Here is a 16,614-nt window from a genome sequence, read left to right as displayed (position 1 = left end):
TGGTGATAGGAGATTCTGACTTATTGGTTCACCAGGTGCAAGGAGAATAGACCACTAAGAATGTCAAGATCCTACCTTATTTGCATCACATAAAAGAGTTGAGTAGGAGATTCATAAGGATTGAGTTCAAGCATGTACCTCGAGCTCAAAATGAGTTTGTTGATGCTTTGGCTACATTGTCCTCGATGATTCAACACCAGACAAGAATTACATCGACCCTATCAAAATACAGATACATGATCAACATGCATATTGTTTTCATGTAGATGAGGAACTGGATGGAAAACCATGGTACTATGTCATCAGAAGATTGATAGAAGCACAAGAATAAACTGAAAACACTACAAGCAAGCAGAAACAAACTTTGAGGAGGATGGCCAATCATTTCTTCCTTAACGAAGAAATCATATATAGGAGAACTTCAGATTCGGGATTGTTGAGGTGTGTCGACGCTGCAGAAGCGACAAGGCTTTTGGAAGAAATACATGCAGGAACATGTGGACCTCACATGAATTGGTTCACTTTGGCAAAGAAGATTTTAAGAGATGGATATTTTTGGATGACCATGGAGAGAGATAGCATCCGCTATGTGCAAAAGTGTCATCAGTGTCAAGTACATGGAGATTTTATACGGGTTCCACCGAATGAGCTTAATGTGATGGGTTCCCCTTGGCCATTTGCCGCTTGGGACATGGATGTTATTGGACCCATAGAGCCTCCCGCGTCAAATGGACATCGTTTCATCCTGGTGGCTATCGATTATTTCACAAAATGGGTCGAAGTTTCGACATACAAGGCAGTGACAAAGAAGGTAGTAGCAGACTTTGTTCGCGACAATATAGTTTGTCAGTTTGGAATTCCAGAATCAATCATAACAGATAATGCGGCCAACCTCAACAGCGATCTTATGAAGGAAACTTGTGAAAGGTTCAAGATTGCTCATCAAAATTCCACAGTTTACCGTCCACAGATGAATGGAGCAGTTGAGGCTGCAAATAAGAATATCAAGAAGATTTTAAGAAAAATAGTGGACAGTCACAGGTAATGGCATGAGAAGCTACCATATGCTTTACTCGGTTATCGCACCACAATCAGAACATCAACTGGAGCAACTCCTTAGATGTTGGTTTATGGTTCGGAAGCAGTAATACCTGCTAAGGTAGAAATACCATCTTTAAGGATTATCCAGGATGTTGGTCTCGACGATGCAGAATGGATACGTAGCAGACATGAACAATTAATGCCCATCGATGAAAAGATGATGGATGCAGTTTGTCACGGTCAACTCTATCAGAGTAGAATGACCAAAGCATTCAACAAGAAAGTCAAACCTCGATGGTTCACACCAGGGCAGTTAGTATTGAAGAAGATCTTTCCTCACCAAGGAGAAGCCACAGGGAAATTTGCACCAAATTGGCAAGGACCCTACATGGTTCATAGAGTACTCTCTGAAGGAGCGGTAATCTTAGAAAAAATGGATGGTAGAGTAAGCACAAAGCCAATCAATTCAGATGCCATTAAGAAATACTACATCTGAAGACTTCAAGATTAGTCTTTATTTCTTGTACTTTTGCATTTTGATGTAACAGAACTACGTCTAGACCTGACTTCCCATGGTGGGGTATGTAGGCAACCTACATCAGATTCGGTCTCCCTTAGAAAACCCAAAATCATCATTTCCATGTATTCAGAACTACGCTCGACCTGAATTCCCTCGGTGGGATACGCAGGCAATCCCTGTCGGATTCAGTCCCTTGCATTTCATATTTTTCACTTTCCTTTTATATTTGAACTACGTCCTGACCTGATTCCGCTTGGATACGTAGGCAGCCTGAGTCAGGCCCGGTCATTGCATGTCATATCTTTCACTCTCCCCTGTTGTATTTGAACTACGTCTTGACCTGATTCCGCTTGGATACATAGGCAGCCTGTGTCAGGCCCGATCAATGCATTTCATATTTTTTACTCTCCCATGTTGTATTTGAACTACGTCCTAACCTGATTCCACTTGGATATGTAGGCAGCTTGAGTCAGGCTCGGTCATTGCATCACAAGTTTCTTACTTTTCCTTCATATTTTTCAGTCTTCTATTGTAATCGAACTACGTTACGACCTGATTCCACTTGGATACGTAGGCAGCTTGAGTCAAGCTCGGTTATTGCATTACATACTTCTATTTTTCATACTTGTATTCAAACTACGTTACGATCTGATTCCTACTTTGGGGATACGTAGGCAGCCTGAGTCAGGCTCGATCAATGCACTGCATAATTTCCATTTTGTTCTTACCCTTAGGAAACACTTACTCATAGTTAGCATAACCTCAGAATATGAAGAATCTCGATTGTCGCGGTGTCTGCAAAAGAGATACACAAACTTCAGCATGAGGGTAAAAGCTACAAGAAGACTATGTTGGATATAGTCAACAAAATGGAAAGCTTGATGGACTTCGGAACATGTCATAATCTAAAAATGCTGGAGAATTACTACATATATATATACCTAATATATAAGTAATATACTTATTTTCTTTTAAAAAAAAGCTAATTCTTTTCAAAGGATTTTTCTACTCTTCCACCTACCAAGTCTCTAAGTTAAGAAACTATGTGCATGCTAAGAAGAAGTCGAAAGATTCCAGTGACGAGGTTTCAATCCGCGAGTCGATACAAATCAACACCCCTTCCCAAACTAAAAATTTTCTTTGAGCGCAGGAACACATGAATTAAGAAAATAACATCAAGTCTCGGGGCACGACCGGAGGCGCCACTCGACCTCTACAATCATGAGCCAAAATACTATTTCCCTACTTTATTTCCCGAAAGTACTTCAACTTGCATCTTATGTCTAAGAATATTTTATTTAGATTTTTTGTAGGTACACTCAAGATCCAGATAAAATGCTGAAGAAAAAAGGGCCCTCGTAGGAAAGTAGAATAGTTAGATTTCTGTCAAAATAACTCCACCAACTGGAGCTTGTAATCTAACCTCATCAACAACTCCGCCAATCAGAGACCACCGTCTAACATTGTCGAACTCCACAAGCCTGGGGTTGTACATAGCAAATGTCACTCAAACTCCACCGATTGGAGGTTGTACATAGCAAACATCGTCAAACTACGCCAACCGGAGGTTGTACATAGCAAACATCATCAAACTCCGCCGATATGAGGTTGTACATAGCGAATATCGTCAAACTCCGCCAACCGGAGGCTGTACATAGCAAACATCGACCGAACTCCACCAGTCAGAACCTGTATATAAGCAAAGAAGCAACACTCTGCCAATCAGAGACCACATCATAGTGACATCATCGAAGCTCCACCGACCGGAGGCATGCAAGCACAATGACACTTTCTTACACTAACAATAACATGTTACATTACAAGCTTTACAAAGCCGGATACAAGCTTTTACTTTACAACAACCCCGCCAAGCGGAGGTCTACATTACAAGCTTTACACAGTCGGATACAAGTTTTTACATTACAACAGCCCCGCCAGTCGAGGGCCTTTACATTACAAGTTACTTTACCTACATCACATTCACAACACAAAAAACGGAGACATCAACAATTGTTTGGACATCTACACTCCACTCTTTACATTCCAATTTCAATTCATTATTTTTGAACCGCAACAGGTACTTTTCACCTTTTTACATGTTTTGCAGGACAAAACATTACAACGAGGAACTCCCTCTAAGCAGCAAACTAGGGCAAGTTAGTGCAATGTCAAGCATCACTAGCTACGTCAAGGATTCACTTACAAAACTCAACTCGACTCGATTTTCAAAAGTTCAGATAACTCTCTTAGGTCTCACTTCTTTATAACCCGACACTGGGGCATTCTTTTAAAAAATCATCCCTCTACAACATTTCTCATTCATGTTCTTTAAAACTATATCTCGTCCCTCTATTCGTGTCAATCTCTTCAAACCTTACCACCAAAATATTTCAGTATTACCATAATTCGATACTAGGGCAAATTTTTTAACAAAAATTTGCTATGTTCCTACACTCTCGAACTACATATGGCTTGATTTCTCATGAAACATGAGATATGTAGGCAACTCAGAAACCAGAGTTCGGCCATAACTCTATAAACATTTCTTGCCAAGTTTTGCTCAAGGTGTATTTTAGTGGGTCGCCTAAAATTGGATCGTGTCAATGTTTCTTTGTCCACGTCTTCTTTACTCTCTTCCACGGACAAAGAAAGGGGCAAGTTGTTGACACCCAATTTTGGCTCTCAACATGTAACTAAAATAATAATATTAATAATAATAAAATATATATGTCATGAAAGTTTTATAGGGATACGAAAAAGATTGTTTTGTTTATTTTTAATTGATAAATTTATTTCATAAATGTTATTTCTTATAAAAATTAAATATATTAGATTACTACTTACTTTCTCATTTTTAAATAAGTGTCGTTCTTAAGAATTGAGTCTATTATTTTTGTTCAAATATAATTTCTTTTGTCGCAATAGATATTTTTCGTACATTGTTTAAAAGTAGAAAGCTTAATTAATTAATGAGTTACTAATTTATATTAATTTAATTTTAAGAGTGACTAATTTTATCAAATAAGCTAGTTTTGCAAAATAATTATTTTTAATTTAATAAATTATAGTTAGTTAATAAAGAAGAGGTCATAATTTAAATGAATTTAATTTGAACAAAACTTGGCAATCCAAGTCCTCTTAAACCGGCCAATCCGTGTGTGCCACGTTGGTGAGCACATGGATTGTGCTTCTTAACTTTTAATCTCAACCCTCTATTTTAATCCAACGGCTTTATATATTGTTATTATTAAACATATTTTTAAAACCTTTTATTTTTTATTAACCGTCCGATCAAACGATCACACGGTCCAAAAATAACAAAGACTTTTTACCTTTCCCAAAATAGACTCCACCGCCCTATACTCTATTTTTGCCCAGAATTCACATTCTTCTTCCCCAGAGAGAACGTTTCTCCATCAGCCGCCCATGCCTCTTCCTCTTCCCCAAAAACCAATGCCTCAAGCTCCTCTCCCATGGTCCCATCACCACCCCACGTGATCTCTCACCCCTTCGTCAGAAACGGCTCTGGGCTGTCGGAAAAATGTCAATTCCGGTAGTTCCTGGCCCCATTAGTCACTCAACCCTCTCAAATCGACCTGAAAAGGTCAATTTTTTCTTCCCCTTCATGATTTCTTTGTTGTTTCCTCTAAGAGTTGCATTTCCAAGAATTCAAATTTTGAATTCTTGGAGCCCAAATTGGCTATAAAAGGGAACCATTTGGTTCCCATAAGGGGAATCGGATCAACATCCGAAAATCAGGGAGAAAATCCAAGAATCGATGTAAAAGATCCAGAAACGAGCAAGAAAATCCAATAATCATCTGAGAATCACAAAATAGCTCGGCTTCATTTCTTTTACTTCTCTGTTTTTCGTTTGGCTTCGAGTTTGAGTTGAGGTTGGAATCTTGACAACAAGCTCTAGTTTGCTGCCCTATACAAGGTCAGTAGTCGTCATTATCTTTTTATATATTTTGATTTTTGATTTCTGAAACTTTGTGGCCATTTGAATATCCTCACTTCATATAATCTTGTATTTCTAAATGTTTCCTAGAATTTGGTTCATGTAGCTTTGATTAAAAACATCTTGTAAGTAGTTTGTATAAAGTTATGATGTTCGTATCTTGTTAGAATTGTGAATTCGAGAATGACTAATGGTCTGTCTTTTACTCCATTAACGATCATCACACAAAGAAGTTAACATGAAATTATTCCCTTTTGAGAAGACTATATGAAGTGTTAAAATAAAACCGACATAGCCGTCCTGAAATTAAGTGTTAATACCGTAAGGGATTTATCTTTACATGAGCTTTGTTGGCGAGTAAGCACGTCTTTATGTTTGTAAAGTATCATTCTCACATATGTTCGAACTAATATTAGAGTAGGGATGGAAATTTTCTCTCTTAAGATGTTTGTTTGAATTCAAGTATGTCTAAATTACTGTAAAGTTGGGTTGGGGGAACCTAACTTTTTTGTTTTGTAGTCATCTTAGCTTACTGTTTGGCTTGATATGACCTGCTAAATAAATGTCATTTATAGACTTCTCCAATTTGTGGTTGTTTTACGTGATTACATTATAGGCATAGTTATCATGTTCTAAAGTCTATAATGATAGCGGAGGAAATGTTAGGTTAGTAATTGTTTCCTGTTGTTTATATTTGTAATTGAACGCTAAAACGGTCATGTGAATTTTTGCTTCTTCGGACACTTATGTGAGTTTCACTGATTTCCACAAGTTCGTGACTTTGTATAAGCCACGTGTTTTCGAAATTTTAATTTTTAGAGTGAAGTTTTCCCCGTAGAGATTACATTATTTTAAAATAAATAAATAAATAAATAATCATTACGTAATAGGTTCAAGGCCGAAGTTATGAATCTGGTTGGGGAAATTACTATCTGATTGGACTCCGAAATGTGATAAATGATTAACTTTGAGCCTGTTCTGCCTTCATATGTTCAGCATACTGCATACATAATTTTAAATTAAGCTAAACTTTAGATTAGTTATTCACTAAACTGATCAGATTCAAGAGTCTACATTAGTTGTCTTGTTGCTCTTTTTGATTTTCCCAAAGGATTCCTCCATTTTCTATATAAATTTTGATAAGTTTCCCTCTTTGCTCTCACATCTCGACTAAGTGACTTGAAGAATCATGTGTTAGCGCCTAATATTTCACATCTGGGATAGCCAAACTTAGTCCATATATTGATAGTCTAAATAATTTATCACTTTAGCGTCTTACAAGATTCTATGAACTTGGCTCTTGTCCAATGTACTTATCCTGATTGCGCTCTAAGTATTGACCCCCACCTTGTATTTTCAGTTAGCTCTATTTGATCCGTTGTCGTCAACTCCATGCTCTGTTTCAACCCTTTTTTTATAGAAACTTTTGCCTTCAAATCTTGATCAATATGCATACAGTTAATGTTTCCTTAATTTGTTTCTTTTGGGTGGCATTTATGTGTATCTAAGAAAGTTGAAACATTTATGTTGCTAGTAGAGGACTGTCAATATGTCACAATGGTAGGACTGCAAGGTTTTAAGCTTTATCTATCATTTTTACTATATGATAATTGTGCATGTTGACATTCTTGGATACCATGGAACTTTTCTATAAATTAGAAAAAGCAATAATAAGGTGAAAATATGTTTGCCATGCTAGCCACACTCTTCTTTTGGCAGTGTTTCTTTTAGCAACTAATTATTGGTTTATCGTAATTCTTGTTATTATTTGACCATATTTGTAATCTTATAATGATAGGGTTAAGGTTGAAACATTGATCATTATTTTATTTTTTTGTCTTAAAAACGTTATATGTGGACATTGTTTGCTTCCTTTGATAGACTAAAAATGATAAATACATTTTTGTGTTTCAATAGACAGTTGCAGATATACTTAAGCTCACTTTATGGTGTTGAAAATATATTAAAAACTATGTACTCCAAATCTAACTTACAGAAAGAGGTTAATATGTAGAAAATCATTGTCGATTAGTATGTGATTGTTGGTACAAGTTAACTTAAATTTGGGTCGATGACTACATGAAATTTATTTTGATTTGCTTTCTTACAAGTTCGATGCTCATTTACTAATTTTATCTATTTTTTTGCATATGTACACTTGGGAGCGCGTTTGGAGTTGTTTACGACTCTATCTCTGTCCAAATCAGAGAAGCGATCGATATACTTGAATTCATCGTGTCTAGAGCAGCTTACTCATTAAAAAGAGTCCAACACTTCCACTCCAACTTGAAGCTTTACATTTTTTATATACATATATGCGTTGTTACTTTGACTAACATTTTACACATGAGTATTTCACTTATATTTATATTTGCTTTCATTTTATTTGGGTTTATAGAAACCAACTGAGAGGGATAGTAAGACATAGTCGTTCATCCCCCATCCCTCTAGATATTGAGTTTAGTATGACCATTTGGCTTAGGATGATGCTTTCTAACTTAGTTTCATTTGTTACTTAACATATCTTTTGGTCGTGAAAGCTTAACCCTTTAAAAGTGAACTTGGGAGTGATTTCTTCTATTTCTTTAAAAAAGAATATATCCATTTAAAATTTGTTTTAATGAGAGTTGAAAACAGTTTTCAGCAACTTAATGAATGAAGATTTTGAGGTTCAAAATTGCAGATTTAGCTCGAAAATTCCAGATTTTAAGAGGTAAAAAATTGCAGATTTTAACAGCTTTACAGTGCAATTTTTTAGTGCAAATGTGTATATAAAAAAACACTTTGTTATGAGAGTTTTATGAGGCGATATTTTGGGGTACAAAATGATGTATTTTCAGTTTTAAAAAGGGTGCATATTTTAAAGTTGAAGGGCTTTAAAGGTTAGCGACTTGATTAAGCAGATTTTGAGAGACGAAACTGTCATTTTTTTATACCTTTGTGCAGATTTTTTTTTTAGTCTAAAAAATGTAGTTTTTCACTGTAGTTTAAAAACACCATTTTTTAGGATCTAAAAGTATATTTTTAGAGCTAATCACTATACTTTGAGAGTTTAAAAGAGCAGTAGTTTGGGTCCAAAGGTGACTTTAAAATACTACTTTCAAAAGAAAAATATGATTTTAAAAGACCAAAATGGATGATACAAGGCTTGCTAGAATTATTACCTTTTTTTGTCTTAAAAGATACATACGGCTTAAGTTATTTATTTCAAGAAGGACCAAAATATTTTTTGGCTTTACTTATCTACCCTTACTTAGGCCTTTATGTTAAGAAAAACTTTTCATTTAAAGACTCTCAAAATGACTTTGAGATTAGTTTAAAGGCGAAAATAATTACCTTTTAGGAAATGTGTGTATATTTTTTTAGAAAATATAAATAAGAAAGTCGACCTATATATTTTTAACAAAAAATAAATAATTAACTATAGAATAAGTCACAATAGTTAGGCCCATTTTATTTTATTTTTTTACATCACCCCTTTGTGAAGAAATTATATTTACTATTATTATTATCTCTATTTTATAAAACACATATTGCTAAAATATTTTAATCTCTTAACATGCTATTTTCAAGATCTTAGATATGCAACAGGTTCAAAATACAAGGTACCTACATATATATGTCATATGCAAAAAGGAACAAAATTCTATATTTTTAGTTTTCTCTATACGTAGCTTATTATTTGGTTACACTTCATATTATTATTTTTTCCATATCTACTATCACTTTTACAAATGTTACTTATTTTTTTTAATTCCTACACTTTAATATACACATTATTTTACTACATATTTACACCCGGTTACTATCCCATTTTATCTTTATTTTTCTTTCATGTCTTAATTCTATATATAAATAAAACGATAAATTTTCATATCCTTTAAACTCAACATTTTTATATTTAGGATAAGGTTATATAAGATACATCTATACTTTCCAACATATAAATTTATCATACATTTAAGTACATTTATTTTACCGTATGATAAACATACTACTGTTAATTTTATTTAATAGACATATATATGTTGTACCTTGTATTTTACTTTTTTCTTAAACTAATAATATTTACTTACCATTGATTTTAAAGCAACTAAATAAACAAGTTGTTTTCCTAATTATGTTATCCTAAATTGAGTTTAAGGACTGTCTTCGGATAGGCTCTGAGGGATGCTTAACACCTTTCCCTCGAGTAACCAAAACTCTTACTCAGAATCTCACTGGTTTCGCAAATCAAAACAAAGTTTACATCTACATATTCAAAAAATTGTTTTCCTAATATTTTCCTTAAAATTTAGGTGGCGACTCTAAAACAAAGAAATTTTTTTCAAAAATCAGAGTGTCAGCCATAATATGTTGTGAACTGTTTCGGCTAGTTCAAAATATGGTGCAACAAGGGGTGATGAGTTTTTTGACAGATTTGGTGGTGAAGATACCATTACTATTGAGGGACCAGTAGGTTTTGTCGAGAGCACCCAAATCTTTATTAGGGCTTATACCGGAGGTTTGGGAGTTAATGAGGTGGGTAGCTTGAATGATACCTTTGACCAGTCCCAACCCTCTCCAATCCAAAGAGAATATAAATTGAGGTGATCCTCACCTTGTTGCAAGGGACATGAAGATTAGATCTAAGAGGGGGTGTTTCTGGAATCCATCGATGATGCCATATGTTGATAGAAATGCTTGTCGCATGTTCTAGGCAGTTACTTGGGAGAAAATTTTTCCTCCGATGAGGATGTTCTTCCAAATAAAGGAATGTGAAGAAGGTGTAGGCCTAGAGTGGTACCGATCAATCAGGGTGTTGGCCCATAGGGAGGTGTGGTTAGTGTAAAGACGCCAGGCGAGGCTAGTTAGAATAGTTTTATTTTTAACCTCGGCGGGCAGTAACCCTAGACCACCAAAATCCTTTGGTGATGCTACCTTATCCCAAGGACACATCATGTAGCCTTTTCTTTTGACAGTTGTTCCCCATAAGAAGTCTCTTTGGATCTTATCAATTGAGTTGGAAGTTTTTTTTTGGGAGAATTAAATACTGCATAGCATAAGCACGAATGGAGTTCAAATTTGATGTGGCTAAAGTCAATTGTCCAGCTATAGTCAGTAAGTTAACTTTCCAATTAGCAAGCTTTTTCCTCATGTTATCAATAATGTACTGGAAGTTCGTGGTAGTTGTAAGGTTAAAGAGTCATTAAACTAAGTCCCTACTACTACCATCGCAATATTTGGAAAACATAAATTTGAATTTTACGGCGTTGATCTTTTGTCCCGATAGATCGCAGAACAGGGACATGCATTTATGCATAGTGTGAATGGAATTATGATTCCCAATAGATATAAGAGTTAGGTCATCTACAAAAAATAAATGGGAGACTTGAGGTCCCCTGGGTTGAATAGTGACAAGCTTCCAGAGGATGTCAACTTGGTGGTTTATATAATTGGATAAAAGTTACATGCATAGAATGAAGATATAAGGAGACATAGGGTCTCCTTGTCTAATTCATCTAGACAGGGAGAAGTAATTAGTTTGAGTTCCATTGACAAGGAAAACGATGTTGGAGGTACTAATGCAATTCATAATAAGATAAGAGATTTTTTGAGGGAATTTGAAGTGGTGAAGAGTTCGGTAGACAAACGGACCATTCTAGTCGATCAAAGCCTTTCTCAAGATCAAGTTTGAGGATAAAGCAGCCTTTCTAATTTGTTTGTCCTACTTAGATGGGAAACAAGTTCTTGAATTAGGGTGGCGTTATCACAAGCCCTACGACCCTTGAGAAAAATCTTTTGGTAGGGGCCTATGAGTTTGACCAAGTGTGGTTTGATGCGATTGGCAATAAATTTAGTGATGATCTTGTAAATGGTGTTGCAAAGACCTATAGGTCGGAAATTTTTCAATTGATTCGCGTTGAGAAACTTCGGGATAAGACATAAAAAAGTCTTGTTAATGGATGGAGAAACAATTTGGGACTGGAAAACATGATGGCAAAAATGTAGGACAGATTCACCTACTCTTTTTCATTGGGATTGGAAAAAATGGGGATGCAAACCATTTGGCCCCGAAGCTTTATAGGGTTTGAAGGAGAAAAGAGCATTTATAAATTCCTAATCGTGTAGGGGGCGATCTGTATTAGACAAGTCTAACTTATGAAAACTTGTGGTATCACTTTTAATGTGACTCCAATTCGTAAGGGTGTGACTCGTTGTGAAACAAGTTAAGAAGTAGTTAAAAGCATGACTCGCTATGCTTTTAGGATCAGTTATCCAATTATCATCTTCATCCTTAAAGTAAGTGATAGAATACAGGCATCCACTAAGAGTCAATGGACCAGGTCCCTTGACACAATAAGAATAGAATGTAAGCATAGGTAGTAGTCAGCATCCACTAGACGTCAATGGACCAGGTCCCTTGACTCAGTAAGAACAGTAGCTGAAATAAGTGCAGAAAGTAAATAGTTGAAGGTAAAATCTGCACAAAGATTTTACGTGGAAACCTCCTTGTTCAAGGGAGTAAAACCATAACCTGTCTCATAGGATTTTCAACTGTTTCACTAATCTTCTTTAAGCAAAAGTGAACAACAGTTACAGCCAACATGAGAAGAAGTTATTAATCTCACAACTAAGTAATAACTCTATTACATGAAGAGCCTAAGCAGATACCACACTGCCCTCTAAGTTATCACCACTAGACAACTTAGACTTCAACTAAGCAACACACAGGTTGCCCACTAAACCACCACCCTCTGGACGATTTAGACTTTGACTAAGCAACAACAATGTTGCCCACTAAACCACCTAACTCTTAGATGATTTAGACTTCAACTAAGCAGATACAACACTGCCCATTAAACCATCCCACCTAGATAACTTAGACTTTTAGATGAACTGAACAACAATCTAATTCATTTATAGATTAGGAATAGATTTACAATGTAAGCACGGAAGATATAATCCTAACACAACTAGACAGCTTGCAGCTCTATCAGATCCTTGTTGCTCTTGAGGATAATACTTCTTGAAGATGGCTTTTGCTTTTGAGCTTTTTGGATTTTCTCAAATCCAAAACTTTGTTTGCCAAAACTTGGGTTTGTGTTTTGGAGAAGAGACTATATCAAAGTAGACACAAACCTTTGGGATGAGGCTATTGGCTGAGAGCCTGCTGTCATGAAAAGATGTGCACCAACCACATCAGAGTTGGCAGCTTTTTGACAGCTATCTTTTCATCCTTTTCTCGTACACAGACTTTTCGGGACCAGGTCCCTTGCTGAGTTCTTTGCTACTTGAGTTCTTGAAAAAGACTTGCTAGCTTTCTCTCTTCTTGAATAAATAATATTGTTTGTTTATTGTTGTATATATCAGTTACCAACACGGGTTTTGACCACTTAAACAAACAACTCTGTCCGCCCTTCCTATTGGTGAAGTACGCTGCACATCTCACCAACCAACCTGACAAGACAACTATAAAGATAGTTTTACAGTTGTGCACCACTTTGAGTCTGGACGGAGGTGCTCTGCCAGGGACCGGGTCCCTGTATTTGTGAGGATCATGAAAACATCTAGAATATAACATTTTCCCCTTTTTTGATGAAGACACACAAATATTCCTCATGCTGAGTTTATTCATTCACTGCCCATTTTATCAGTCCCAATACTAGAGGACCCTTTCCTGGATCCGGTCCCTGGTTAGATTCTACATTTGTGAGGATAATCAAAACACCTAGAATATAGCATTTTCCCCCTTTTTGATGATGACACACAAATGTTCCTCATGTTGAGTTTATTCATTAATTTTCCATGTTGTTAGTCCCAATAACAAGGATTTGGTCCCTTGTTAGATCCCCGAGTCTGTTAAATCATCAAAACTTAACATCAGCTTCAACATAGCATGTTCCCCTTTTTTGATGATAACAGACTTATTCAACTTCTTTCCCCTATCATCAGTTCCCCTTTCAGCATGCCTCTTCAGGTAACTGGATTGGTCCCCTTTTTACATCACTCTCAAAGTTTGTCAAATCATCAAAACTTCACATCGACAACAAAATAGCATTTTTCCCCTTTTTGATGATGATAAACTTTTTCAACTTCTTCCCCCTATCGGCATGATCATATCCTCTTTAAGTAGCACTTCTTCCCCCTATCGGCATGACCATGTCCTCTTCAAGTAACATATTTTCCCCCTGTCGGCATGACCATGTCATCCAGGTCATCATTGATTACCATCATTGATCTCATACCCTATCAATCTTCCCCATTTTGACATCATAAAAAAGGATTAAAGCAGTAAACCAAGTTGCCAGAAATATAGTTCAAGCAAATCCATGGCCACTTGGGCAATATTGAACATGAGTAAAAATGCAAAAAGTAATGAGACCAGTCAGTAGAAACAAGACAGTTTTCATTCACAAATAAAAGATCAGCCATCGAAGCATTGCAGACATCATTATGAATGAGAACCATGGCAATACCCATTGAGTTTCAATAGAAAAAGAGGACTCACAAGGGAATTTAGGAAGAGATGGGATGGCTTAGAAGCAAGGGATGAAAGGAATAGAATTAGTAGAACATATCCCTTAGCATGGTTGTTTTTTTTTTTAGAAGCTTCTCTTAAAGTTCAACATGCTTTGCTGCCGACCTTCAGGGCTACCAGTTTTTTTTTATTATTTTCAACCTGGTCCCTCTAATTGTTCCTTCAGAAGCTAAGCCTATAAACAAACTATTTTAGTTCCATGTGCAACTGTCATAACTTTCATATCAAGCCCGAGTTTCTCATGACAGAAAGATTAGTAAGATTAAACTTACACAAGGCCTCTGAGATGAATAGATCAGTAAATGATGAACCATTTCAATTTTTCATTTCATTTTTTTTCAAGGTCAGACACACTCATATTCAGAAAACTTTGAGCTCTCAGAATATCACCATCTTCCTTTTTTCCACCTTCTTCTTTGTACTTGCCGGACCTAGTCCCTCGTCACACTCAAAAATTTCTCCATCCGAAAATTCCCCAGTAGGAACAAAGGGTTTAAACATTTAAAGTATTTTTTAGAGAGGAGAAAAGAAGGTTTTGAAAACTCTGATTTCTGAAAAGGGATTTTAATTTTCTGGGGAGATGGAAAGAAAGGTGAAGTATAATGGAACTAAAAGGGTGTATTGTGTGAAACAAAGTGTCATCTTGGTATTCAAATTATGGCACAACGATTAGATAACTGAATGAAAGACATGTGGCAATTTCAGTGGTTCTCATGCATAATTCAAAATGCAATGTTTAGAGTGCTAACCTTCGAGAGCGGACCGGGTCCTTCTCTATAGTTTGAATGTGATTGCCTTGATTTGTCCTGACCTTCCTTTTCCTTCAGCCTTGCCATGCGTGTATACCTACAAAAGGTATGAAACTGAACTTGCTAAAACATACACAACTAAAAAACAAGGATACCTGCTCCCTTTTCGTAGTCATGAGAGGCTGATTGCTTCAGGCAGGATCTATTCAGTTCAGTTTCAATATCTCCAACTTCAATTTGTTTACCTTGACCAGGTCTTCTAAGAGCTTCAAGGTGTTGCTTGATCAACAAGAGTTGATCACCTCAAGTTGCACTTGCTACATTCTCTGCCTCAGTTGTTGAAACAGCAATTGAATCTTGCATTTTAGTTCCTCATGAGTAAGAGATCAACCTAGAACATAAGCCATTCATAAGGTACTCTTTCTACCAACTGGATATCCAGCATGATCAACATCACAAAAAAAATCTCCTGATGAGAAGAATAGAACCAGGTCCCTGTCTTCTTCAAATGTCTTAGGATTCTTTGAGCAACCTTCTAATGTGATTCAGTTGGATAATCTTGGAATCTTGCATGAATCCTAGCACTTGCATCATTTACATCTAAAACAGATCCATCCGCATCCAGCTTCGAGTTGCTTCTCATGGAAGTATCAATTAACTTGGCATCCATAATATGAAACTTCTTCAGTAGCTTCTCTGAGCTTGAACCGAGTCCTTGTTCTGAAAAGCTGGTCCTTGCTTAGGGCTTTACGAATACATCTTCCATCATGCTCAGTTAGAACTCACTACCCATGAGTGCGGCAACCTCTTCACATGACATCTCAAAAGTTGCTTCACAGATGATATCATTGATATATACTTGAATAATCATCAATGTTTTCCTGTTAGCTTGTCCGGAAACTGAGTGTCATACTTTGAACTGCATCATCTTTGCTCAACATTGTCTACCGGACCAGGTCCCTCATTACGTTCATCATCTGCATCAGCTCCTTTGGGATTGCTGGATTCATGAAGAGGATGTTCTTCAGCAAGCTCATTGTTTAAGTCATCTTTCTGAATCTGTAACATTGCTTTCATCTCAGAATCTTCTTTGTTTTTCAACTTGCTTCTCAGTTCTCCCAAACTCATCAAAAATCACATGAACATCTTTTTCAATCCACACATTTACTCTTTCAACATTATTGAGATTAAACTTCTCAATATCATTAGTTTAGTCACAGAACATGCACTATTCACCGCTTCAGCCAGAATATTCTTTGGAAGATTAGCAGCCTGCTTATNATTGCTGGATTCATGAAAAGGATGTTCTTCAGCAAGCTCATTATTTAGGTCATCTTTCTGAATCTGTAACATCGCTTTCATCTCAGAATCTTCTTTGTTTTTCAACTTGCTTCTCAATTCTCCCAAACTCATCAAAAATCACATGAACTTCTTTTTCAATCCACACATTTACTCTTTCAACATTATTGAGATTAAACTTCTCAATATCATTAGTTTAGTCACAGAACATGCACTATTCACCGCTTCAGCCAGAATATTCTTTGGAAGATTAGCAGCCTGCTTATTCCACTTGAAGGATGATCTGATATGCTTCTCTTTAACACAAGCATCACAAACTTTGTCATCTACAAATTTTATTTTGGGCAGACCGTGACCAGGTCCCTCGACACAAGTTTGTTCAGAGAGAAGAGCTCACATGACCAAGTCTCATGTATCATAGATCAATATTCACACCTTGAGCATCAAGGGAAGTGAGAATGTTACAAGCGGTGTTGAGATCAGTAGTACATGTTCTTGAATCTCCCTTTTTGTCAACATTATCA

General features: G+C 36.2%; 1 protein-coding gene across 1 annotated transcript; it reads left to right on the top strand.

Annotated features, from left to right (window-relative positions):
* Positions 1-1,120: 1,120 nt before the first annotated feature.
* LOC125842705 (uncharacterized) lies at positions 1,121-1,537 on the top strand. The gene has a single exon (XM_049522035.1). The coding sequence runs from the start codon at positions 1,121-1,123 to the stop codon at positions 1,535-1,537; it is 417 nt and encodes a 138-aa protein (XP_049377992.1).
* Positions 1,538-16,614: the final 15,077 nt, after the last annotated feature.

Source organism: Solanum stenotomum, chromosome 10 (assembly GCF_019186545.1).
Source record: "Solanum stenotomum isolate F172 chromosome 10, ASM1918654v1, whole genome shotgun sequence".
NCBI lineage: Eukaryota > Viridiplantae > Streptophyta > Magnoliopsida > Solanales > Solanaceae > Solanum > Solanum stenotomum.
Note: the sequence above shows the minus strand (reverse complement) of the source record. Positions and strands in the feature narration are given on the sequence as shown.